At 41.3% G+C, this 26,975-nt stretch overlaps 1 protein-coding gene across 2 annotated transcripts in view; it reads right to left on the bottom strand.

Annotated features, from left to right (window-relative positions):
* The window catches only part of RASL12 (RAS like family 12), a 139,954-nt gene that overhangs the window by 54,273 nt on the left and 58,706 nt on the right, over nucleotides 1–26,975 (bottom strand). For both annotated transcript variants that reach the window (XM_088452727.1, XM_088452728.1), the window contains exons 2-3: nucleotides 24,694–24,820; nucleotides 19,441–19,497 (exon numbers count right to left, since the gene is read on the bottom strand). In XM_088452727.1, the coding sequence (XP_088308853.1) occupies nucleotides 19,441–19,497; nucleotides 24,694–24,817 (181 nt within the window). In that variant the 5' untranslated portion in view covers nucleotides 24,818–24,820. The remainder of the gene's footprint in view (nucleotides 1–19,440; nucleotides 19,498–24,693; nucleotides 24,821–26,975) is intronic.

The following is a 26,975-nucleotide window of genomic DNA, read 5'->3' as shown; positions in this document are numbered from 1 at the left end:
TGGTTTATGAAGGAGATAACAGTAGATTATGTGCTAGGTTTATGCAGGAAATAACAGTGGAAAATGTGCTAGGTTTATGCAGGGGATAACAGTGGCATATGTGCTAGGTTTATGCAGGAGATAACTGTGGCATATGTGCTAGGTTTATGCAGGAGATAACAGTGGCATATGTGCTAGGTTTATGCAGGAGATAACAGTGGTTTATGTGCTAGGTTTATTCAGGAGATAACAGTGGTTTATGTGCTAGGTTGATGCAGAAGATAACAGTGGCATATGTGCTAGGTTGATGCAGAAGATAACAGTGGCATATGTGCTAGGTTGATGCAGGAGATAACAGTGGCATATGTGCTAGGTTTATGCAGGAGATAACAGTGGCATATGTGCTAGGTTTATGCAGGAGATAACAGTGGCTTATGTGCTAGGTTTATGCAGGGGATAACAGTAACATATATGCTAGGTTTATGCAGGAGACAACAGTGGCATATGTGCTAGGTTGATGCAGAAGATAACAGTGGCACATATGCTAGGTTTATGAAGGGGATAACAGTAACATATGTGCTAGGTTTATGCAGGTGATAACAGTGGCTTATGTGCTAGGTTTATGCAGGAGATAACAGTGGCATATGTGCTAGGTTGATGCAGAAGATAACAGTGGCATATGTGCTAGGTTTATGAAGGGGATAACAGTAACATATGTGCTAGGTTTATGCAGGTGATAACAGTGGTTTACTGTATGTGCTGGGTTTATGCAGGAGATAACAGTAACATATGTGCTAGGTTTAAGCAGGAGACAACAGTGGCATATGTGCTAGGTTTACGCAGTAGATAACAGTAACATATGTGCTAGATTTATGCAGGAGACAACAGTGGCTTATGTAGTAGGTTTATGCAGGGGATAACAGTAACATATGTGCTAGGTTTATGCAGGAGACAACAGTGGCATATGTGCTAGGTTTATGCAGGAGACAACAGTGGCATATGTGCTAGGTTGATGCAGAAGATAACAGTGGCATATATGCTAGGTTTACTCTGGAGTTAAAAGTGGAATATGTGCTAGGTTTATGCAGGAGATAACAGTGGCATATGTGCTAGGTTTATGCAGGAGATAACAGTGGTTTATGTGCTAGGTTTATGCAGAAGATAACAGTGGCATATGTGCTAGGTTGATGCAGAAGATAACAGTGGCATATGTGCTAGGCTTATGCAGGAGATAACAGTGGCATATGTGCTAGGTTTATGCAGGAGATAACAGTGGCATATGTGCTAGGTTTATGCAGGAGATAACAGTGGCTTATGTGCTAAGTTTATGCAGGGGATAACAGTAACATATGTGCTAGGTTTATGCAGGAGACAACAGTGGCATATGTGCTAGGTTTATGCAGGAGATAACAGTTACTTACTGTATGTGCTAGGTTTATGCAGGAGACAAAAGTGGCATATGTGCTAGGTTTATGCAGGAGACAACAGTGGCATATGTGCTAGGTTTGTGCAGGAGATAACAATGGCTTACTGTTTGTGCTGGGTTTATGCAGGAGATAACAGTGGCTTATGTGCTAGGTATATGCAGGGGATAACAGTAACATATGTGCTAGGTTTATGCAGGAGACAACAGTAGCATATGTGCTAGGTTTATGCAGGAGATAACAGTGGCTTATGTGCTAGGTTTATGCAGTAGATAACAGTAACATATGTGCTAGGTTTATGCAGGAGATAACAGTGGCATATGTGCTAGGTTTATGCAGGAGATAACAGTAACATATGTGCTAGGTTTATGCAGTAGATAACAGTAACATATGTGCTAGGTTTATGCAGGAGATAACAGTGGCTTACTGTATGTGCTAGGTTTATGCAGGAGATAACAGTGGCATATGTGCTAGGTTGATGCAGGAGATAACAGTGGCATATGTGCTAGGTTGATGCAGAAGATAACAGTGGCATATATGCTAGGTTTACTCTGGAGTTAAAAGTGGATTATGTGCTAGGTTTATGCAGGAGATAATAGTGGTTTATGTGCTAGGTTTATCCAGGAGATAACAGTGGCTTATATGCTAGGTTTATGCAGGAGATAACAGTGGCATATGTGCTAGGTTGATGCAGAAGATAACAGTGGCATATATGCTAGGTTTACTCTGGAGTTAAAAGTGGATTATGTGCTAGGTTTATGCAGGAGATAACAGTGGTTTATGTGCTAGGTTTATCAAGGAGATAACAGTGGCTTATGTGCTAGGTTCATGCAGGAGATAACAGTGGCATATGTGCTAGGTTGAAGCAGAAGATAACAGTGGCATATATGCTAGGTTGATGCAGAAGATAACAGTGGCATATATGCTAGGTTGATGCAGAAAATAACAGTGGCATATATGCTAGGTTTATGCAGGAGATAACAGTGGCTTACTGAATGTGCTAGGTTTATCGAGAAGATAACAGTGGCATATATGCTAGGTTGATGCAGAAGATAACAGTGGCATATATGCTAGGTTGATGCAGGAGATAACAGTGGCATATATGCTAGGTTGATGCAGAAGATAACAGTGGCATATATGCTAGGTTTATGCAGTAGATAACAGTGGCTTATGTGCTACGTTTATGCAGGAGAAAACAGTAACATATGTGCTAGGTTTATGCAGGAGACAACAGTGGCATATGTGCTAGGTTTATGCAGGAGATAACAGTGGCATTTGTGCTAGGTTTATGCAGGAAATAACAGTGGCATATGTGCAAGGTTTATGCAGGAGATAACAGTAACATATGTGCTAGGTTTATGCAGGAGACAACAGTGGTTTATGCTCTAGGTTTATGAAGGAGATAACAGTAGATTATGTGCTAGGTTTATGCAGGAAATAACAGTGGATAATGTGCTAGGTTTATGCAGGAGATAACAGTGTCATATGTGCTAGGTTTATCCAGGAGATAACAGTGGCATATGTGCTAGGTTTATGCAGAAGATAACAGTGGCATATATGCTAGGTTGATGCAGAAGATAACAGTGGCATATGTGCTAGGTTGGTGCAGGAGATAACAGTGGCATATGTGCTAGGTTCATGCAGGAGATAACAGTGACTTACTGTATGTGCTAGGTTTATGCAGGAGACAACAGTGGCTTACTGTATGTGCTAGGTTTATGCAGGAGACAACAGTGGCATATGTGCTAGGTTTATGAAGGAGATAACAGTAGATTATGTGCTAGGTTTATGCAGGAAATAACAGTGGAAAATGTGCTAGGTTTATGCAGGGGATAACGTGGCATATGTGCTAGGTTTATGCAGGGAATAACAGTGGCATATGTGCTAGGTTTATGCAAGAGATAACAGTGGCTTACTGTATGTGCTAGGTTTATGCAGGAGATAACAGTGGCATATGTGCTAGGTTTATGCAGGGGATAACATTGACATATGTGCTAGGTTTATGCAGGAGATAACAGTGGCTTATGTGCTAGGTTTATTTAGGAGAGAACAGTGGCTTATGTGCTAGGTTTATGCAGGAGATAACAGTGGCTTACTGTATGTGCTAGGTTTATGCAGGAGATAACAGTGGCATATGTGCTAGGTTTATGCAGGGGATAACAGTGGCATATGTGCTAGGTTTATGCAGAAGATAACAGTGGCATATGTGCTAGGTTTATGCAGTAGATAACAGTGGCATATGTGCTAGGTTTATGCAGGAGATAACAGTGGCATATGTGCTAGGTTTATGCAGGAGATAACAGTGGCATTTGTGCTAGGTTTATGCAGGAAATAACAGTGGCATATGTGCTAGGTTTATGCAGGAGATAACAGTCACATATGTGCTAGGTTTATGCAGGAGACAACAGTGGTTTATGCTCTAGGTTTATGATGGAGATAACAGTAGATTATGTGCTAGGTTTATGCAGGAAATAACAGTGGATAATGTGCTAGGTTTATGGAGGAGATAACAGTGTCATATGTGCTAGGTTTATCCAGGAGATAACAGTGGCATATGTGCTAGGTTTATGCAGAAGATAACAGTGGCATATATGCTAGGTTGATGCAGAAGATAACAGTGGCATATGTGCTAGGTTTATGCAGGAGATAACAGTGGCATATGTGCTAGGTTCATGCAGGAGATAACAGTGACTTACTGTATGTGCTAGGTTTATGCAGGAGATAACAGTGGCATATGTGCTAGGTTTATGGAGGAGATAACAGTGGCATATGTGCTAGGTTTATGCAGGAGATAACAGTGGCTTATGTGCTAGGTTTATGCAGGGGATAACAGTAACATATATGCTAGGTTTATGCAGGAGACAACAGTGGCATATGTGCTAGGTTGATGCAGAAGATAACAGTGGCACATATGCTAGGTTTATGAAGGGGATAACAGTAACATATGTGCTAGGTTTATGCAGGTGATAACAGTGGCTTATGTGCTAGGTTTATGCAGGAGATAACAGTGGCATATGTGCTAGGTTGATGCAGAAGATAACAGTGGCATATGTGCTAGGTTTATGAAGGGGATAACAGTAACATATGTGCTAGGTTTATGCAGGTGATAACAGTGGTTTACTGTATGTGCTGGGTTTATGCAGGAGATAACAGTAACATATGTGCTAGGTTTAAGCAGGAGACAACAGTGGCATATGTGCTAGGTTTACGCAGTAGATAACAGTAACATATGTGCTAGATTTATGCAGGAGACAACAGTGGCTTATGTAGTAGGTTTATGCAGGGGATAACAGTAACATATGTGCTAGGTTTATGCAGGAGACAACAGTGGCATATGTGCTAGGTTTATGCAGGAGACAACAGTGGCATATGTGCTAGGTTGATGCAGAAGATAACAGTGGCATATATGCTAGGTTTACTCTGGAGTTAAAAGTGGAATATGTGCTAGGTTTATGCAGGAGATAACAGTGGCATATGTGCTAGGTTTATGCAGGAGATAACAGTGGTTTATGTGCTAGGTTTATGCAGAAGATAACAGTGGCATATGTGCTAGGTTGATGCAGAAGATAACAGTGGCATATGTGCTAGGCTTATGCAGGAGATAACAGTGGCATATGTGCTAGGTTTATGCAGGAGATAACAGTGGCATATGTGCTAGGTTTATGCAGGAGATAACAGTGGCTTATGTGCTAAGTTTATGCAGGGGATAACAGTAACATATGTGCTAGGTTTATGCAGGAGACAACAGTGGCATATGTGCTAGGTTTATGCAGGAGATAACAGTTACTTACTGTATGTGCTAGGTTTATGCAGGAGACAAAAGTGGCATATGTGCTAGGTTTATGCAGGAGACAACAGTGGCATATGTGCTAGGTTTGTGCAGGAGATAACAATGGCTTACTGTTTGTGCTGGGTTTATGCAGGAGATAACAGTGGCTTATGTGCTAGGTATATGCAGGGGATAACAGTAACATATGTGCTAGGTTTATGCAGGAGACAACAGTAGCATATGTGCTAGGTTTATGCAGGAGATAACAGTGGCTTATGTGCTAGGTTTATGCAGTAGATAACAGTAACATATGTGCTAGGTTTATGCAGGAGATAACAGTGGCATATGTGCTAGGTTTATGCAGGAGATAACAGTAACATATGTGCTAGGTTTATGCAGTAGATAACAGTAACATATGTGCTAGGTTTATGCAGGAGATAACAGTGGCTTACTGTATGTGCTAGGTTGATGCAGGAGATAACAGTGGCATATGTGCTAGGTTGATGCAGGAGATAACAGTGGCATATGTGCTAGGTTGATGCAGAAGATAACAGTGGCATATATGCTAGGTTTACTCTGGAGTTAAAAGTGGATTATGTGCTAGGTTTATGCAGGAGATAATAGTGGTTTATGTGCTAGGTTTATCCAGGAGATAACAGTGGCTTATATGCTAGGTTTATGCAGGAGATAACAGTGGCATATGTGCTAGGTTGATGCAGAAGATAACAGTGGCATATATGCTAGGTTTACTCTGGAGTTAAAAGTGGATTATGTGCTAGGTTTATGCAGGAGATAACAGTGGTTTATGTGCTAGGTTTATCAAGGAGATAACAGTGGCTTATGTGCTAGGTTCATGCAGGAGATAACAGTGGCATATGTGCTAGGTTGATGCAGAAGATAACAGTGGCATATATGCTAGGTTGATGCAGAAGATAACAGTGGCATATATGCTAGGTTGATGCAGAAAATAACAGTGGCATATATGCTAGGTTTATGCAGGAGATAACAGTGGCTTACTGAATGTGCTAGGTTTATCGAGAAGATAACAGTGGCATATATGCTAGGTTGATGCAGAAGATAACAGTGGCATATATGCTAGGTTGATGCAGGAGATAACAGTGGCATATATGCTAGGTTGATGCAGAAGATAACAGTGGCATATATGCTAGGTTTATGCAGTAGATAACAGTGGCTTATGTGCTACGTTTATGCAGGAGAAAACAGTAACATATGTGCTAGGTTTATGCAGGAGACAACAGTGGCATATGTGCTAGGTTTATGCAGGAGATAACAGTGGCATTTGTGCTAGGTTTATGCAGGAAATAACAGTGGCATATGTGCAAGGTTTATGCAGGAGATAACAGTAACATATGTGCTAGGTTTATGCAGGAGACAACAGTGGTTTATGCTCTAGGTTTATGAAGGAGATAACAGTAGATTATGTGCTAGGTTTATGCAGGAAATAACAGTGGATAATGTGCTAGGTTTATGCAGGAGATAACAGTGTCATATGTGCTAGGTTTATCCAGGAGATAACAGTGGCATATGTGCTAGGTTTATGCAGAAGATAACAGTGGCATATATGCTAGGTTGATGCAGAAGATAACAGTGGCATATGTGCTAGGTTGGTGCAGGATATAACAGTTGCTTACTGTATGTGCTAGGTTTATGCAGGAGATAACAGTGGCATATGTGCTAGGTTCATGCAGGAGATAACAGTGACTTACTGTATGTGCTAGGTTTATGCAGGAGACAACAGTGGCTTACTGTATGTGCTAGGTTTATGCAGGAGACAACAGTGGCATATGTGCTAGGTTTATGAAGGAGATAACAGTAGATTATGTGCTAGGTTTATGCAGGAAATAACAGTGGAAAATGTGCTAGGTTTATGCAGGGGATAACGTGGCATATGTGCTAGGTTTATGCAGGGAATAACAGTGGCATATGTGCTAGGTTTATGCAAGAGATAACAGTGGCTTACTGTATGTGCTAGGTTTATGCAGGAGATAACAGTGGCATATGTGCTAGGTTTATGCAGGGGATAACATTGACATATGTGCTAGGTTTATGCAGGAGATAACAGTGGCTTATGTGCTAGGTTTATTTAGGAGAGAACAGTGGCATATGTGCTAGGTTTATGCAGGGGATAACATTGACATATGTGCTAGGTTTATGCAGGAGATAACAGTGGCTTATGTGCTAGGTTTATTTAGGAGAGAACAGTGGCTTATGTGCTAGGTTTATGCAGGAGATAACAGTGGCTTACTGTATGTGCTAGGTTTATGCAGGAGATAACAGTGGCATATGTGCTAGGTTTATGCAGGGGATAACAGTGGCATATGTGCTAGGTTTATGCAGGAGATAACAGTGGCTTACTGTATGTGCTAGGTTTATGCAGGAGATAACAGTGGCATATATGCTAGGTTTATGCAGGAGATAACAGTGGCATATATGCTAGGTTTATGCAGAAGATTACAGTGGCATATATGCTAGGTTTATGCAGTAGATAACAGTGGCATATGTGCTAGGTTTATGCAGGAGATAACAGTGGCATATGTGCTAGGTTTATGCAGGAGACAACAGTGGCATATGTGCTAGGTTTATGCAGGAGATAACAGTGGCATATGTGCTAGGTTTATGCAGGAGATAACAGTGGCATTTGTGCTAGGTTTATGCAGGAAATAACAGTGGCATATGTGCTAGGTTTATGCAGGAGATAACAGTCACATATGTGCTAGGTTTATGCAGGAGACAACAGTGGTTTATGCTCTAGGTTTATGATGGAGATAACAGTAGATTATGTGCTAGGTTTATGCAGGAAATAACAGTGGATAATGTGCTAGGTTTATGGAGGAGATAACAGTGTCATATGTGCTAGGTTTATCCAGGAGATAACAGTGGCATATGTGCTAGGTTTATGCAGAAGATAACAGTGGCATATATGCTAGGTTGATGCAGAAGATAACAGTGGCATATGTGCTAGGTTTATGCAGGAGATAACAGTGGCATATGTGCTAGGTTCATGCAGGAGATAACAGTGACTTACTGTATGTGCTAGGTTTATGCAGGAGATAACAGTGGCATATGTGCTAGGTTTATGGAGGAGATAACAGTGGCTTACTGTATGTGCTAGGTTTATGTAGGAGACAACAGTGGCTTACTGTATGTGCTAGGTTTATGCAGGAGACAACAGTGGCATATGTGCTAGGTTTATGAAGGAGATAACAGTAGATTATGTGCTAGGTTTATGCAGGAAATAACAGTGGAAAATGTGCTAGGTTTATGCAGGGGATAACAGTGGCATATGTGCTAGGTTTATGCAGGGGATAACAGTGGCATATATGCTAGGTTTATGCAAGAGATAACAGTGGCTTACTGTATGTGCTAGGTTTATGCAGGAGATAACTGTGGCATATGTGCTAGGTTTATGCAGGAGATAACAGTGGCTTATGTGCTAGGTTTATGCAGGAGGTAACTGTAGATTATGTGCTAGGTTTATGCAGGAGATAACAGTGGCTTACTGTATGTGCTAGGTTTATGCAGGAGATAACAGTGGCATATGTGCTAGGTTTATGCAGGGGATAACAGTGGCATATGTGCTAGGTTTATGCAGGGGATAACAGTGGCATATGTGCTAGGTTTATGCAGGAGATAACAGTGGCACATGTGCTAGGTTTATGCAGGGGATAACAGTGACTTATATGCTAGGTTTATGCAGGAGACAACAGTGGCATATGTGCTAGGTTTATGCAGGAGATAACAGTAGATTATGTGCTAGGTTTATGCAGGAGATAACAGTGGCATATGTGCTAGGTTTATGCAGGAGATAACAGTGGCTTACTGTATGTGCTAGGTTTATGCAGGAGATAACTGTGGCATATGTGCTAGGTTTATTTAGGAGAGAACAGTGGCTTATGTGCTAGGTTTATGCAGGAGATAACAGTGGCTTACTGTATGTGCTAGGTTTATGCAGGAGATAATAGTGGCATATGTGCTAGGTTTATGCAGGAGATAACAGTGGCTTACTGTATGTGCTAGGTTTATGCAGGAGATAACAGTGGCATATGTGCTAGGTTTATGCAGGGGATAACAGTGACTTATGTGCTAGGTTTATGCAGGAGATAACAGTGGCATATATGCTAGGTTGATGCAGAAGATAACAGTGGCATATGTGCTAGGTTTATCCAGGAGATAACAGTTGCTTACTGTATGTGCTAGGTTTATGCAGGAGATAACAGTGGCTTATGTGCTAGGTTTATGCAGGAGACAACAGTGGCATATGTGCTAGGTTTATGCAGGAGATAACAGTGGCTTACTGTATGTGCTAGGTTTATGCAGGAGACAACAGTGGCTTACTGTATGTGCTAGGTTTATGCAGGAGACAACAGTGGCATATGTGCTAGGTTTATGAAGGAGATAACAGTAGATTATGTGCTAGGTTTATGCAGGAAATAACAGTGGAAAATGTGCTAGGTTTATGCAGGGGATAACAGTGGCATATGTGCTAGGTTTATGCAGGGGATAACAGTGGCATATGTGCTAGGTTTATGCAGGAGATAACAGTGGCTTATGTGCTAGGTTTATGCAGGAGGTAACTGTAGATTATGTGCTAGGTTTATGCAGGAGATAACAGTGGCTTACTGTATGTGCTAGGTTTATGCAGGAGATAACAGTGGCATATGTGCTAGGTTTATGCAGGGGATAACAGTGGCATATGTGCTAGGTTTATGCAGGAGATAACAGTGGCATATGTGCTAGGTTTATGCAGGAGATAACAGTGGCTTACTGTATGTGCTAGGTTTATGCAGGAGATAACAGTGGCATATGTGCTAGGTTTATGCAGGGGATAACAGTGACTTATATGCTAGGTTTATGCAGGAGACAACAGTGGCATATGTGCTAGGTTTATGCAGGAGATAACAGTAGATTATGTGCTAGGTTTATGCAGGAGATAACAGTGGCATATGTGCTAGGTTTATGCAGGGGATAACAGTGGCATATGTGCTAGGTTTATGCAGGAGATAACAGTGGCTTACTGTATGTGCTAGGTTTATGCAGGAGATAACTGTGGCATATGTGCTAGGTTTATGCAGGAGATAACAGTGGCTTATGTGCTAGGTTTATGCAGGAGGTAACTGTAGATTATGTGCTAGGTTTATGCAGGAGATAACAGTGGCTTACTGTATGTGCTAGGTTTATGCAGGAGATAATAGTGGCATATGTGCTAGGTTTATGCAGGGGATAACAGTGGCATATGTGTTAGGTTTATGCAGGAGATAACAGTGGCTTACTGTATGTGCTAGGTTTATGCAGGAGATAACAGTGGTTTACTGTATGTGCTAGGTTTATGCAGGAGATAAGAGTGGCATATGTGCTAGGTTTATGCAGGAGATAACAGTGGCTTACTGTATGTGCTAGGTTTATGCAGGAGATAACAGTGACTTATGTGCTAGGTTTATGCAGGGGATCACAGTGACTTATGTGCTAGGTTTATGCAGGAGATAACAGTGGCATATGTGCTAGGTTTATGCAGGAGATAACAGTAGATTATGTGCTAGGTTTATGCAGGAGATAACAGTGGCATATGTGCTAGGTTTATGCAGGAGATTACAGTGGCATATGTGCTAGGTTTATGCAGTAGATTACAGTGGCTTATGTGCTAGGTTTATGCAGGAGAGAACAGTGGCATATGTGCTAGGTTACTGCAGGAGAGAACAGTGGCATATGTGCTAGGTTACTGCAGGAGATAACAGTGGCTTACTGTATGTGCTAGGTTTATGCAGGAGATAACAGTGGCTTACTGTATGTGCTAGGTTAATCCTGGAGATAACAGTGGCATATGTGCTAGGTTAATGCAGGAGATAACAGTTGCTTACTGTATGTGCTAGGTTTATGCAGGAGATAACAGTGGTTTATGTGCTAGGTTTATGCAGGAGATAACAGTGGCATATGTGCTAGGTTTATACAGTAACATATATCTCTTTATCTAGTAGTTTACCAAGAGAGGGAACAAATTATAATACCACAATCTGTTCTTTGTGTGCTATCTGAATTTACGGTCTATTTCTCTAGCTCAATTTCCTGTAGCCAACTGTCTGAATCCCGTTGCATAGCTTTCTTATCAACTCATCCCTCATATTATCAATTTCTGTCAAATCAGATGACTACGAAAGTCAGAGAAAGTACTGAGAATCTTTTTCATGTTTGGGAAATCGCATATGCACTCTGCAAGGCGGACGGTTACAGTGTTATACCCGGAAGTCACTCTATATCAGTATGTATCAAAGTATAGCATTTCTACTACCCAGTATTCATATGGGTGTGTATCCATTATTACAGACACAGACAAAAGGATAGATTAATCAGGTTAACAACTGACACATTTACAGAAAATGAATGTCCTGGAATTAATTCAAAAGCTGTAACTGAAAATGGACTGCTGCAGCATTTAGTTGAAGAAGTGTTCTCAATAAACGTTGAGTAAAAACATTTACTTCACAGCCCATCTGGGCACTCAGAGCTTTTACTAAGCATCAGAAAAAGATTCCTACTCTATGCCATTAATCAACTCTGATCCCTCACTATTCTGCGTCTTGTCACGTTAATGAAGACATTCATTTCCATAAGACAGAGTCCAGTTAACTCTCCCCTTGTCTACAAACACTCAGATATCTCTGGAATCGCTTCCCTTCCAAATAGAACTCATTTTCCAACTTACAATCTGAGCAATGTGAAAGCAATTGTTAAGAGGATTCTAAAGTCTAGGTTATACATGTATGTTACAATTTTCTTAAACAATTTTTGATTGTACTTTACATAAAATTGTACAATTTGATTGTATACAAAGCAGATTGGATCAAAAATGTAGTAGATAGGATGAGATTTAAAAAAAGGATCTTAATGCAACAGTGGTGTGCTGTGAGCTACTGATCTGCCAAGGTACAATGTGGCATGTACAGTATGTGGTTGTGGGGTATAATTTTGTTTTAGATGCAATCCAATTAATTTTGTGTTGTCGGCCTTATTCAGCAGTTCCCGATGGTTGGGAATCAGCTCAAACGACAGTCCCATACTGCGCATAAGCAGTACAGGCCTTGCACGATTGCACGCAGAGCGGCAGCAGACTGTCAGTGATTGACGGGGGCGGGGGGGAAGCAATCGGGAAGCCGACTGCCTAAATACCGGCAGCCGACGTCCCGACTGTCATATCCCGGCAAGGGTGAGATGCCAGGCGTCTAGATGTAGACGCCCGCATTTCCCCGACGCCGGGAGACCGCGGGGGGGGGGGATTAGGTTTAGGGCTCCCGGGGGGGACTTAGGGTTAGGCACCCCCCCGGGAGGGTTAGGGTTAGGGCAGGGGGAGGGAGGGTTAGGGTTAGGCACCCCCGGGGGGGAGTTAGGGTTAGGCACACCCCCGGGGGACTTAGGTTTAGGCAGCGGGGAAGGGGGTGGTTAGGGTTAGGCACTTAGAGGGGGGATTAGGGTTAGGCACTTGGGGGGGAAGTTAGGGTTAGGCACACCTAAGGAGGGTTAGGGTTAGTGGGGTTAGGTTAGGTTAGTAGATACTTACCTATCCACGATCGGGATTTCCAGCACTGTCGGGCTTCCGCTGCTTCTAACTCTGCTCTTGTCGGGCTGCCGCTGACGGGAATCGAACCGCCGCGCATGGCCGGCGGTATGTCATACCCATTCCGGGCGGGGTGGGGGCGGCGAAGGCCTACATTTCCCAAAACGGAGGCATGTCGCCGCTGTTGGGGGGAGGGAAGAGGTTGTATCTGTGTGACCCCCATCGGTCACTCTGCCAGAATATCGTATCGCAGATTATCCAATGCTGCGTCCTTAGACGCAGCTCGGATAAGTAATGCATGCAGGAGATGTGACGTCACTTGCTGCATTACCATATTACAGCTATCGCAGCTGCTAACATGTAGCTACTGCGTCCTCTGCTGAATCACCCCCTGTGTCTCTAAACACTCACAGTAGCATGAGAGTAAATTCTTAGGCAAATGAGACAATCAGTAATTGTGATTGGAATGTGTGTAGGTATAATTTCTGCAATCTTCCGAAACTGAAAGCAAACATACTTAAGTGAATTATCTTACCACTGGAATTAGAAATGAAAAATGCTATGATGTTGAAAGATGTGGAATAGCTTAGAAAAGCATGTGTGTATCTATATCAGTAACAGTAAATTACCTGCTACAGAACCGGCACATATGGTGGTCTGGCAAAATTGTGATTTCCTATCCCAACTGTAGATCTTCCCTTGCCGTATACTTCATGCTGTCTACCTATTGTCCAGGCACACAGACATGCAACGGTAAGCAATCAAGGACTGTGAGACGCTGACTTAGTTGCAGATGTACACAATAAGTGCCTGATTCTGAGTTGGACGCTGCAGTGTCTGTGTGTGCCTCTTTTGTCGGTCTTGCATCTGCTTCTAAATGTGCAAGAATTGAGCAGGGCCATAGAGAGTCTTTCAGGGCCCTGGTAATTTAGGGGGTGTGGCCTAATGTAAGTAGGTGTGGCCTCATCTCCTTATAGAATTTTTTTTTTAAAAGTATGTGCTGCCCATGTGATCGTTCCTCCCCCCAACACACAGCTAGAGGGGAGTGGAGACTGTAGCTGCTCCCTGGTCCCACCGCAGACCATCAGACAGCGGGAGGTGGGGCAGGTATTGGACCCGGGCAACTCCATCAAGCCCAGGCACGGGTATTTAGTACTCCGCCACCCCCACCCCCCCTTGGTGCCCCTAGGACTGAGGTGCCCACTTTGAGAGTCTCCAGATGCTGAAATACTGCTTGGTGCATCTATAGGCTCCACCATCGGTCGTACCATCAAAACTTGCACCAGCCAATGCTGGGTGCAGATTTTCCATCAGTGTATGGTCTCCATTGTGAATTTGCAACCATTTCTCCGACACGCCCATAACATGCCCATATGAAGGACCATTTTAGCCACCTCCCAAGCACCGCCCAGGAATGCCCAGCACAGTTGCAAGAAATTTCTGATACCGTGCATCTCAATTGCAACTGCACCTCTGTGTGTACACACCATGGGACGCATGCGCTGTGCGACTTATAAATCACTCAGCTTTATGAACATCGGCATTGTGTGTGCGACTCAGAGTGAGGCCCTAAGGGTCATGTATGAAAGTGCAAATAATTTGGCATGGGTGACATCTTCATTATGGGATGTCCATTCAGCATAACATTCATCCATTTTTTGTATTTTTTGTATTAGTGCATCAGTGCCCATTGTTATGTTGCTGGGGAGTGGGCTGGGGGAGCCTGGAATTTTTCAATTGTATTTTGTTTTGCTTTCTATTTGTCTTTTTAGCTTTTTGTTAATGTATTTATTACTAGTTGTAGAGAGAACACGGACACCGGGAGCGAGGACTAGATAATAATGTTAGCAAACAGCTTATTTAAGGGACAGTAGAGAGAGTAATGGGCACCCTTACAAAATTCCAGAAATGGATGAAACGCGTTGGGTGCTCCCCTTATCTTACATACTATCTGAACTTTCAATACTTTAGAACTTTTAAACATAGACTTGGATAAGAGTATTGATATACATGCTCTTTTTATAGAATGTAGGACTGATGAGTCACTGATTACCTTTTTTGTACGCAATAAAAGTGTTGTATTAGACACTAGTCCATAGTGTTCATTTCCTAATAAGAATATCACCACTTACCTGCAGGAAGCGTACTGCAGCATATGGTAAATACACACTTTCCTACCTATCCTGCATAATAGTGTCTGCCTAGTTCCTGATACTGTGCTATGTGTTATATTTGAGGTGGAGATGAGAATGAAGAGGTTAATTGCACCATCATCATTGCTATAAGAACACCCATCCTACAGCCATACCGTGATTTACATTCTGGGATTGTCCACGAACACCTTCCCTATAGGATTTTTTGGTCATAACTAGAAAAATCCTTATTATACAGTACACTGGGATTCTATATGGACTGTTTTTGGAGTGCATTAAGAACACCCTTCCTACAGATTGAAAGACGGGACTATCCGTTGACATACAGTGAGGAGATTCCCACAGATGTCATTTAATCACCAGAGGATGTAGATACATATTACATACCTTTGAAGAAGTGAAAGAGTTTAAGCAGGACTACACTTAGAGGAGGTAACGGAAGTGCCCCAGAGCGCACTACTCCTTTTCTCTTGTGCACCTCAGCATTGTTAGATCATTTGTAATATTAATGTAATCTTAACTAGTTTGCATTTTGTTTGTTATACTGATAAACCTTTTAGATCAATATTGAGATTTTATGCTTCAAGGGACTCTAACCCTATCATTTGATTTTACCATTCTATTTGCTTAAAGTAAACATTAAGGGACAAATCGATCACAGGTTTCCCAGAGGGTGTCAATACCGTAACGGTATAGTCCTGTTCAATTTTGATAAGATTCCAATGATCAAATAGAGTATTAATATATGTGTCTTTAAAGGTTTCCTTTTAAAAGGACAGTAGGAAAGGCGGGATAAATGCCTTTACTTGCTGGCTCCTACAACGAGACCGTTATACACAATCCATGCAGTACAAGTCTCACTAGGGGTAGAAGATGTCCACTTGCTGTTTTTTAACCCTGTTGACAGCAGATACTCCCACTAGTGGTTAGGTGGTTAGTCCTGCGCTATACACCCAACGTGTTTCTGCAAACTGAGTTCCTCAGGGGTGTGTTTTGCTTTCTGCTTCTTGTGTGTGTCCAGATCTCTTGTCTGATGGTCATCAAAATAATTGATGTTCATGAGCCAATATAGAGAAGAGTATTCCCTATCGATACAAGGATCACAATATACTGATGGCATGGATGAGGGCTTCAAATATAGTTGATACTCTCTCTCAGAACCAGCTGTTTATTTGCCAGCTCTCCGCTCACTTGTTGGAGGTCATCTGAGCAAGTCTAAATTCTCTGAGAGGCTTCTGTCTACTGAGAAGTTCTCTCAGTCTCTCAGAGAATAATATACAGCCGCAGCCCCCGCACTGCTATATATTCTGTATAACACAGACAGAAATACTGATACACCAAAATATTGATTCTTTTACAGTGATGATCTAGCAATCCTGCAGCAATGCAGATAAACAACGCAGGCACTTTTTTGACCATCTCTACCACAAATGTCTGATTTATGGCCCCTCTCTGCGGCTATTGGCTGTTTTTGTCACATAATTATCCTCATCAGTAGCCTAGTAGCTCAGAGATTACAGTTTAGCATGATCAGGGGGTTGTGTTGGAAGCTCAAATCCATCTGTCATGCTCGGATCCGAGGAATCCCCTTCTGAAGGGTTGAAAGCTGCGATCCTGGGTTGAGGAAGGAATCGGAGGCGAGGGGTCTCAATATATGTTCTCATCGTCCACAAGTATTGTGTGTTGGCGAGACCTGACCAAAGGCGCAAAGTCTAACCTGACGGAAGGTGTTCACCAGTGACCCCTCCAAGCAGGATATGGGTTTAGCTGCTCCCGACAAACAGGTCGCGTCCCTTTGGTCAGGTACCCAATACAAGTGGGAAACAGAGAGAAATACACCACTATGGCCCAGAGAGAAGCACTTGGGAGAAGTACTAACATGTATACTACTGTATACCCTTTGGTACAGAAGGTGGTTCAGTGATTGTACTCCATGGTGAATACAGAGTACATGAGGTGCGACTCCACATGCACCGGAGGATGGTTCAATGATTGTACACACTGGTGTGTACTGTGTACACAATGGGCCTGATTCAGAGAGCGCTCGCTCTGAATCAGGGCGTGTTTTTTTTCTTCTTTTTTTTCTCCAGGCCACTCGCAAAGCTGAGCAGGAAGTCCTCTACTGACATCACTAGTGATGTCAGTAGGTCCGCCCTCAAACGCCAAGCGTTCCTTTGGGAACTTCTGCGTTTGCCCAACCACCCCCCTCCCCGCCTATAAAACGGGGCGAGCTGTCACTCACCATGTTCAGCAGGCACATGCGCAGACCATAAACATCGAGCCGTTTGCAAGCGCTGTGCGCTTGCGAGCAGCTCTGAATGAGGCCCAATGTGCGAAGCCAAACGCACTGGAAGATGGCTTCGTAATTTGTACACAGAGGTGTGTACTATGTACACAAAGTGCAACTCCAGACGCACTGGAAGATGGTTGGTAATTGTACACTGTAGAGTGTACTGTGTACACAATGTACGTCTGAAGACGCACCGGAAGATAGTAACGGAAAGCAATAGCAATAACTTTAGAGAACGAGGAACAGGAACCTGGAACAGAATAACGAACAGCATACACTGGAAGTGACGACGTTGCATAGGTAACTTCCTGGTGTCCAGAGCCCAGTTATATACCCTACAGTAGCAGCTCATTGGATGACAGCGTCAGCTGACCGAGACTACGCTACCATTGTTTAAGGGAACAGTCAGGTCAGAAAGATTAACATGGCGGCACCCATGACGGCAACCTTGGCAACCAAGACATGGAGCCACACATGGAAGTCCAGAAAGCACCTAAGGCAGAATCCTGATGCGCCTGACGTCTGACCGCACGAGAAGTCAGGGGAAGCTGGGGTGAGTAACGGCCGATCCTAGGCCGAACCCAGACACCAACTAGGCAGGTGGAGAATTTAATATAAACTTTAATATAAAATGTAAATATGGCAATAGTATTTATCACATTCTGAATGGAAGCTGTCTTCACCAAAATAAAAATATAATGTGACAAGTCAAAAAAAGGAAATAACAGGACAGCATTATAGAAAAAGACAAAAAACAATACAAGCCACAAATGTGTACCCACATTCTGCGGCCTCAAAAAGGGTATGAAAGGGTATGCCTATTGGAATGTGCCTAGTGTTCCTATCAAAAGTAACCTTTTGAAATGAATGTAACCTAGGACATCACAGTATGCAAAATTACAAAGCAACAATAAAACACTACAGTCTCCTCAGTCAAACAAGAAACACAAATAACATCCTGCACAGGATAAAAATTTGATTCAATTTATAGACCAGCAATTTAGTACATTCTAATAATTAGTTACCAAATTTTGTATATAGCTGGAGGTGCTCCCTGGAATCGAATATCAAGTGCTCAGAAAAAAACTTCCATTGGCCTCGGCCAGTGTGCAGCAAGTGATTCCTTTGTGGGGCACTCTTTTATAATAAATTAATTTATATAATTGATATTGGGAAATATACATAATTACAACATTTTAATCGGTTCCCTCTTTAAAGAGATTGGGGATTATTTTGACTCTGAGTGTGAAAATATGACAGAGACACCCATATATACCATATAATTGATATCAGGAAATGAACATAATTAAAACATAACTTTTAATCGTATCCTTCTTTAAAAGAAATTGGGAATTATTATGACTCTGATTATGAAAATATGATAGTCACCCATCACTTCGCACACATGAATATCATATCCATCAATAAGCACATATAAATATCATATCCATCAATAAGCACACAAATATCATATTAGACATTCTGTAATTGTGTATGAAATAATTACCTTGTGGTGATCATATTTAATCATTAACAATGTATCCCCTAATGGGTAACATAGGGAGGCTTAGCAGTTAGTACATTCACTCCCTTTCTTCATTAATTAATTTATGTAGTAGCACTATATGCAACCAACCTACACATAAATTAGAATTTAAACACTATAATTCTTCTAAAAATTTTAATTTGATAAATGTTGCAGATATAGTGTATACATACAGGACAGATGTATTCTCGATATACTTTTGTTCTTACATGAGAGATAGTTTGTTTTATCTCTGTCTTTCTCTCAACCATAAATGCCAACAATTCAGTCTCATGTATTAGAAACAAATAATAGAAAATAGATAAATGACACAACTAGTCATGTATACAATGTTGCAGCCCCTGTCTCCTGTGATTATGATTTATACTTCATGGAAAAACAATTGGGGAAAATACATGAACACTGCTATTCATATATGAGCTGGTAGCAAGAACCAAGGAGGTTCAAAAAGGACAGATAAATGGTTAGGTATGGTGTGAAGGTCCGGTTCCTTCTGCTTTCCCAGGTCTTCAAATTTAGCGGACCTGGGATGAGAGAGGAACACACGGCAGCACCGCTGGAAACATAAGGGAGTTGTGAGGGACAGTGCATCTAAAAAGGCTAATTTAACTCTTCAGTGCCTGGGCTTTCTGTTTGTTTGTGGCTGAATCCCTGGTACAAAAGCTCCCAACCATCTCTCCCAGTTAGTACATTCAAAAAACATAAAACTCACCAAGGAAGGGGTCATATTCACTTATAAATCGTCTGGTCAGAAACTTCACAGTCAGTGCTGAAAAGAGGCAGTACATGCTGTTAATTATTGTATTATAACCGATAGATAAGTGCAGCATTCAAAGTACTATCAATATTACGCTACTAGCAGTGACATATATGCCAGCTTTGAACATAGGCAAAATATAAGGTCATATTTGCTTGTAGTCCTGATTTTTTTTTGCAGGATAGTCCCAATTTCTGACTGTGGTCACCACAGCTTAGCGAGCGGCCAGGAGGCCGGACTGAAAAAAAAAAAAAAAAGACCCTCAGTCCTGCGAGCGGGTCTGAATCAGGGCCATAGCCTTGTTGTTACCAGAGGCAAATTTAGGATTGAATAGAAGATATATATAATCGTGCCACAACCTTACTGCGCACCAGCAGCCCAAAAATATTCCTCTGACTTCTTGAGGATATCACCTACTCCTCTAATACACACTCGGGCGTCGATAAGGACGTGCCGTTAAGCATGTATGGAATCTTTCAATAACGTCACCATCTAAACTCTTATTTACGGAGGACACATATTTGAGCATTATACATAAACAACAAATACACAATTCAAGCCGATTTCCAAAGAAACCACATAATCTACATAAACATTTTAATATCCTAGTCTATATATCCCACATATTGTAACATATGACACACAAACCTATTGTCATATTGACATATCATTGTTCCCTAATTTAAAAATAATATTAAAACAAACGGCCAGTAACCATACAAATATCATCAAGAAAATATGAAAAAAACAAAATAAAAATACAAATAAAAATACATTTGTAAGTTCTTTTCTTTTCTCCTTTTCTTAGTGTTTGTTTTCTAATTCTGAATAGTTCCAAATTCTTGATGTTAAAGGAAAAGGGGAAAGTCCTCATGGGAAAGTCTCAACAGATGGTAACAAGTCCCAGGCCGTATATATCTACAAAACAAATCTAAATTAATGTCATATTGCCCATTGTAATCCCTAAAGTGCACAATATCATTACAAAAACCACTTTAACTCGAAGTATTTGTTTAATCCTAAAGGTATCAATGTTTTTAATGTAAAAATCATATTCATTTCCATTTTAGCTAGCCTAGTGGCCACATCATTAGTTCTTATATCGGATTTTACACTTTTGAGTCCATAAAAACCCACAATGTCATTTGAAGAACAATCATGGACCTCCTTAAAATTCGAGGACAGAGCGTGGGTTTTTAAACCCTTCCTCACATTCCGCAGGTGTTTAGATATCCTCATTTTTAAAGGTCTTGATGTTCTCCCAATGTAGAACTTCTTACATTTACACTCAATGGCATATACAATATTCTTGCTATGACAGGTTATAAAATCATTAATTAGAAAATCTTGCCCATTAATCAAAGCCTTTTCTATTTTGCCACTCCCTTTGCTTTTAATGGCACGACATCCCTGGCAATTACCACACCTAAAAAAACCTCTTGACATTATAGTCGTTGGGTTTTTTGGAGGTGGAAGTGTGCTTTTCACAAGTTTAGACTTTAAATTAGGTGCTTTTCTAAAAATGCACACGGTTTGTCCAGAATTAGTGACCCCAAAGTGGCGTCTTTTTTCAATAGACCCCAATGTTTTGGGAGAATTTTTTCCACGGATTTGTGATCATCCGAAAAATTGGTAACAAAAGCCCATTTGAAATTATTTTCTTTATCCTTATCTTTAACCTTTCTCTCATCCTTGTTATTAAGAAGATCTTTCCTTTCTACCTCTTTGACTTTATTTAAGGCTTTGTTAACACTAGATTTGTCGTATCTGCACGCTATGAACTTGTTAGTCATATCCTCTGCCTGGGCAAGGAACACCTGTGGTTCTGAGCAATTCCGTTTTAACCTCAATAGTTGGCCTCTAGGAATTGCATCCAACCAGTTATTATGATGACAACTGGTTCTCTTAATGTATGTACCTGAGTCTGTGGGTTTAGTAAAAAATTTTGTCTGTAACTTTCCGTCTGTTACATATATTTAAATATCTAAAAAATTTACTCCGACATTGCTGATGTCAAAAGTCAAAACAATATTTTTCGTATTATTGTTTAGGTGTTGACAAAATAACTCCAAACTAGGCCTATCCCCTCTCCACACAAAGAAGATATCATCGATATATCTTCGATATGACACCGAATTTGGTGTTATATCAAAGATATATCGATGATATCTTCTTTGTGTGGAGAGGGGATAGGCCTAGTTTGGAGTTATTTTGTCAACACCTAAACAATAATACGAAAAATATTGTTTTGACTTTTGACATCAGCAATGTCGGAGTAAATTTTTTAGATATTTCAATATATGTAAAAGACGGAAAGTTACAGACAAAAATTTTTACAAAACCCACAGACTCAGGTACATACATTAAGAGAACCAGTTGTCATCATAATAACTGGTTGGATGCAATTCCAAGAGGCCAACTATTGAGGTTAAAATGGAATTGCTCAGAACCACAGGTGTTCCTTGCCCAGGCAGAGGATATGACTAACAAGTTCATAGCGCGTGGATACGACAAATCTAGTGTTAACAAAGCCTTAAATAAAGTCAAAGGGGTAGAAAGGAAAGATCTTCTTAATAACAAGGATGAGAGAAAGGTTAAAGATAAGGATAAAGAAAATAATTTCAAATAGGCTTTTGTTACCAATTTTTCGGATGATCACAAATCCGTGGAAAAAATTCTCCAAAAACATTAGGGTCTATTGAAAAGAGACGCCACTTTGGGGTCACTAATTCCAGAAAAACTGGTGTGCATTTTTAGAAAAGCACCTAATTTAATGTCTAAACTTGTGAACAGCACACTTCCACCTCCAAAAACCCAACGACTATAATGTCAAGAGGTTTTTTTAGGTGCGGTAATTGCCAGGGATGTCATGCCATTAAAAGCAAAGGGAGTGGCAAAATAGAAAAGGTTTTGATCAATGGGCAAGATTTTCTAATTAATGGTTTTATAACCTGTCATAGCAAGAATATTGTATATGCCATTGAGTGTAAATGTAAGAAGTTCTACATTGGGAGAACATCAAGACCTTTAAAAATTAGGATATCTGAACACCTGCGGAACGTGAGGAAGGGTTCAGAAACCCACGCTCTGTCCTCGCATTTTAAGGAGGCCCATGATTGTTCTTCAAATGACATTGTGGGTTTTTATGGACTCAAAAGTGTAAAATCCGATATAAGAACTAATGATGTGGCCACTAGGCTAGCTAAAATGGAAATGAATATGATTTTTACATTAAAAACATTGATGCCTTTAGGATTAAACAAATACTTCGAGTTAAAGTGTTTTTTGTAATGGTATTGTGCACTTTAGAGATTACAATGGGCAATATGACATTAATTTAGATTTGTTTTGTAGATATACGGCCTGGTACTTGTTACCATCTGTTGAGACTTTCCAATGCGGACTTTCCCCTTTTCCTTTAACATCAAGAATTTGGAACTATTCAGAATAAGAAAACGAACACTAAGAAAAGGAGAAAAGAAAAGAATTCACAAATGTATTTTTATTTTGTTTTTTTTATATTTTCTTGATGACATTTGTATGGTTACTGGCCGTTTGTTTTAATATTATTTTTAAAGTAGGGAATAATGATATGTCAATATGACAATAGGTTTGTGTGTCATATGTTACAATATGTGGGATATATAGACTAGGACAGGGGTCTTCAAACTTGGCCCTCCAGCTGCTGTGGAACTACACATTCCAGCTTGCACTGCCACCTTTTTGATATAACAGCATGCTAAAAGTATGTGCAGTGCATGCTGGGATGTGTAGTTGTACAGCATCTGGAGGGCCAAGTTTGAAGACCCCTGGACTAGGATATTAACATGTTTATGTAGATTATGTGGTTTCTTTGGAAATCGGCTTGAATTGTGTATTTGTTGTTTATGTATAATGCTCAAATATGTGTCCTCCGTAAATAAGAGTTTAGATGGTGACGTTATTGAAAGATTCCATACATGCTTAACGGCACGTCCTTATCGACGCCCGAGTATGGGCAACCCTAGACACCATACTGCCAACTTCCGCCAGGAGTCCGGATCACGTGACGGGCCTCCTGATTTTTAACTTCCGTTTGACGGCGTCATACATTAAAAGGATGCGCGGACTACTTCCGGTAGCCGGAACTCGATACAGCGTCCCCGCCATGCAGGAGGATGTTTCTTGCGACACAAGGAGAAAGTAGAACTGTTTCCTGTGTTCGATGCAGTGCCTTCTCGCAGGTATTAATTATCCCTAGATGAGTTTCACCTGATGCATGGACAATTGATATTGTTCACATGCTGATAGGTGGATCATGGTATATAACCAGCATAGAGTCCCATAATCCACAAATTTAGGATTGAGGTCACCCATGCTACTTAAATACATATTTTATTTAATTACAATAAGAGTAAATTCTAATCAGGGCTGCCAGCGCCACCAGGCAGGGATCCATACTTCAGCATCTCTGGTGGCTAAAGCCTTAACCCGTGACTCCCATGCTAGCTCCACGAGCAATGCAATTCAGCATAGCTGCAGAGCCGCCCAGCAGTGACAGGAATCATCAAGCTGTGCTGCTTCTGCCTGTCACAACATTATGTACGAATCACTAACAGCTCAGGTCCTGCCCCTTCACAAAGAGGTGGAGCCGGCCAGTCTGACTTAGATGACTCGGACTCCAGATTGATAGAGTGGCAGCCTAGCCTCACCCCCATCTCTCACGCTCCAAATCTCCACCTACAAAATCCCCCCCCCCACACGCGCACACACACACACACACACACACAGTGCTCAATAATAAAAAGGGCCAGCTGCTCTGATTCAGGGGGGAGGGGAGGGGTCAGAGCCGTAACTAGACTTTTTGGAGCCCTGCGCCAGAGAGAGCATTGGCTGCCCCCCCATTTTTTAAATAGGGACATAAGGTACTGCACCTGAAAAAGGCCCATGGCCTCATGGGAAAGAGATAGGGGAGGCCAGGAGATGCTGGGGATAATAGAAGAGGAAGCTAGAAGTGGGAATGATAATAAATAGGAAATTTGACAGGCCCGAACAGCGTCCCCTGTCCTGCGGTGCCCTGTGCCATGGCACAGGCCGCACTACCCTAGTTACGGCCCTGGGAGGGGTAGCAGCCTGCTGTGCCGACCCAGGAAGTGGCACCCCTAGACACGTGCTTAGTGGGAAATCCGAGTCTAGTTGTTACTTAGTTCACACTGACATTTGTCTCACCTGATTTCCCAGCTCCTCGGCACCCCAGCAGCACAAGGTTACATTCTGAGTGCAGGCTCCGTTCATTGGAAGCAGAGAAGTGAGCTGCATGGAGAACTCTGGGTTTCCCAAACATCAGAGACATTATCTGCCATTAGCATCAATAAAAATGAGTTAAACATATCAGTATAACAGCCTAGAAGAAAAAGGAACTGTACATTAAAATACAACTACAGTATTATGTTATTGTAATTAAATGCCAAGTACAGCATACAGCTTGCTCAGTGTTACTCACATAGCACACGCAAGATACTGGGAGGAGGTTCAGATTATACATGGAGAAACACGGATCAAGCAAATTGCAAAGAATTCCCAGAACAAGACTTAGGGGTACATTTTCTAAAGGTCGTTTTTGTGTTTTTGGACAATTTCCAATCAAATTTGCAAACCGACCAAAACCACATATTTACCAAAGGCTTTAGAACACTTTAGAGCATTGGACCAACAATCGATACTTCTATATAGATGAATGTACAAACCAGTAATTTAATAATGGCCAGTTTTAAAACCGACTAATCCCTCATGGCAAAACACAGTATGATCTGTGCAGACTTCGTTAGGGTAAAATGTAATGAAAGGGTTACATTTAAAGAAAAGTGCATGGGAACCCACTCAAAATTCCGGACCTCTAAGCCTAGGCTGGTACTGGAAAATATTGGGAAAAGTACCGGGCTAGTTATGGATTGGGGGGGACCCCATGCATTTTTTTATTTAACCTTTTAATTACATTTTACCCTAACAAAGCCTGTACAAATCATACTGACCTGTGAAGTGCTTCTGTTTGGATAGGTTTGTCTTTGTGTTTATACTTTTAAATGAGGTCAGTTTTGAACTGAAGATCAAAACTGATGGTCTTTAGAGCAGCAAATAACAACTGACATCACTTTCGGGTTTCAATTGAAGCTAAACCCGACTGTTAGTAAATATATATATTTTTTTACATCTGTCGATTTCGGTCGGTTATGGTTTAGACCCAAAACCAACTATTAGTAAATGTACCCCTTAGTTTTGAAGCATGAATTGTTTAAAGAAAATATAAGGAGTGAACAGCATAAACTGGTCCTTGCTTTACAGGACACAGTACATCTATTTTCTCCCTATAAAAAAACTTGAATTCCCTGCCACCATTGGAATCTCTCTCCCCCTCCCTACCATGCCTATAATGGGACCGAGTTTGCCCCTTATGCTTGCACTTTTCCAAGAAAATTCATTTTTCAGTGACACATGTAATAATGACAGTTCCATTGCCCTCTTCCATGGTTAAGCAGTAAATAAGGAAAGCTGAGCAGTATTTTAGATGGTATAAAGCAGGGGTTCTCAAACTCGGTCCTCAGGACATACTTGCCTACTTTTGAAAATTACTTTGAGGGAGATTGTAGATGGCTGCAGAATGCGACGCGCCTTTGTGGGGGCGTGGTCTGCTCCACCCAAAGGGCGTGTCTAACTCCACCTATGGGCGTATATATTCCTATAAGCTGACGCCCTAGCTCCCCCACTGACATTAATACATCTCTACCCTGCCATATTGACATTAATAGATTCCCCCCCAGATGCACACATTCATTTATATGAATAGATTCACACACACACAGACAGACAGTTTCACACACATCACATGAATAGATTCATACACACAGTCACACACACACAGTCTCATAAACAGTCACACACACACAGTCTCAGCACATCCCATGAATAGATTCACACACACACACAGTGTCTCACACACAGACACCCAGTCAGTCACACACATCATATGAAGATTTCACCTACACACACACACACACACACACACACAATTACATCACATTAGTACACACACACATACATCACATTACTACACACACACATACATCACATTACTACACACACATACATCACATTACTACACACACACACACATCACATTACTACACACACACATACTGTACTACACACACACATACAACATCACATTACTACACACACATCACATTACTACACCCACACATACATCACATTACTACACACACACATACATCACATTACTACACACACACATACATCACATTACTACACCCACACATACATCACATTACTACACATACATACATCACATACATCACATTAGTACACCCACACATACTGTACTACACATACATCACATTACTACACACACACACACACATACAATTACACAGTAATAGATCGCCCTCCCTCCCCCACGGCACTGACATGAGTTATACATGTGACAGGAGCTGCAG

The sequence above is a fragment of the Taudactylus pleione genome, unplaced genomic scaffold (assembly GCF_031769625.1).
Source record: "Taudactylus pleione unplaced genomic scaffold, aTauple2 ptg000556l, whole genome shotgun sequence".
Taxonomy (NCBI): domain Eukaryota; kingdom Metazoa; phylum Chordata; class Amphibia; order Anura; family Myobatrachidae; genus Taudactylus; species Taudactylus pleione.
Note: the sequence above shows the minus strand (reverse complement) of the source record. Positions and strands in the feature narration are given on the sequence as shown.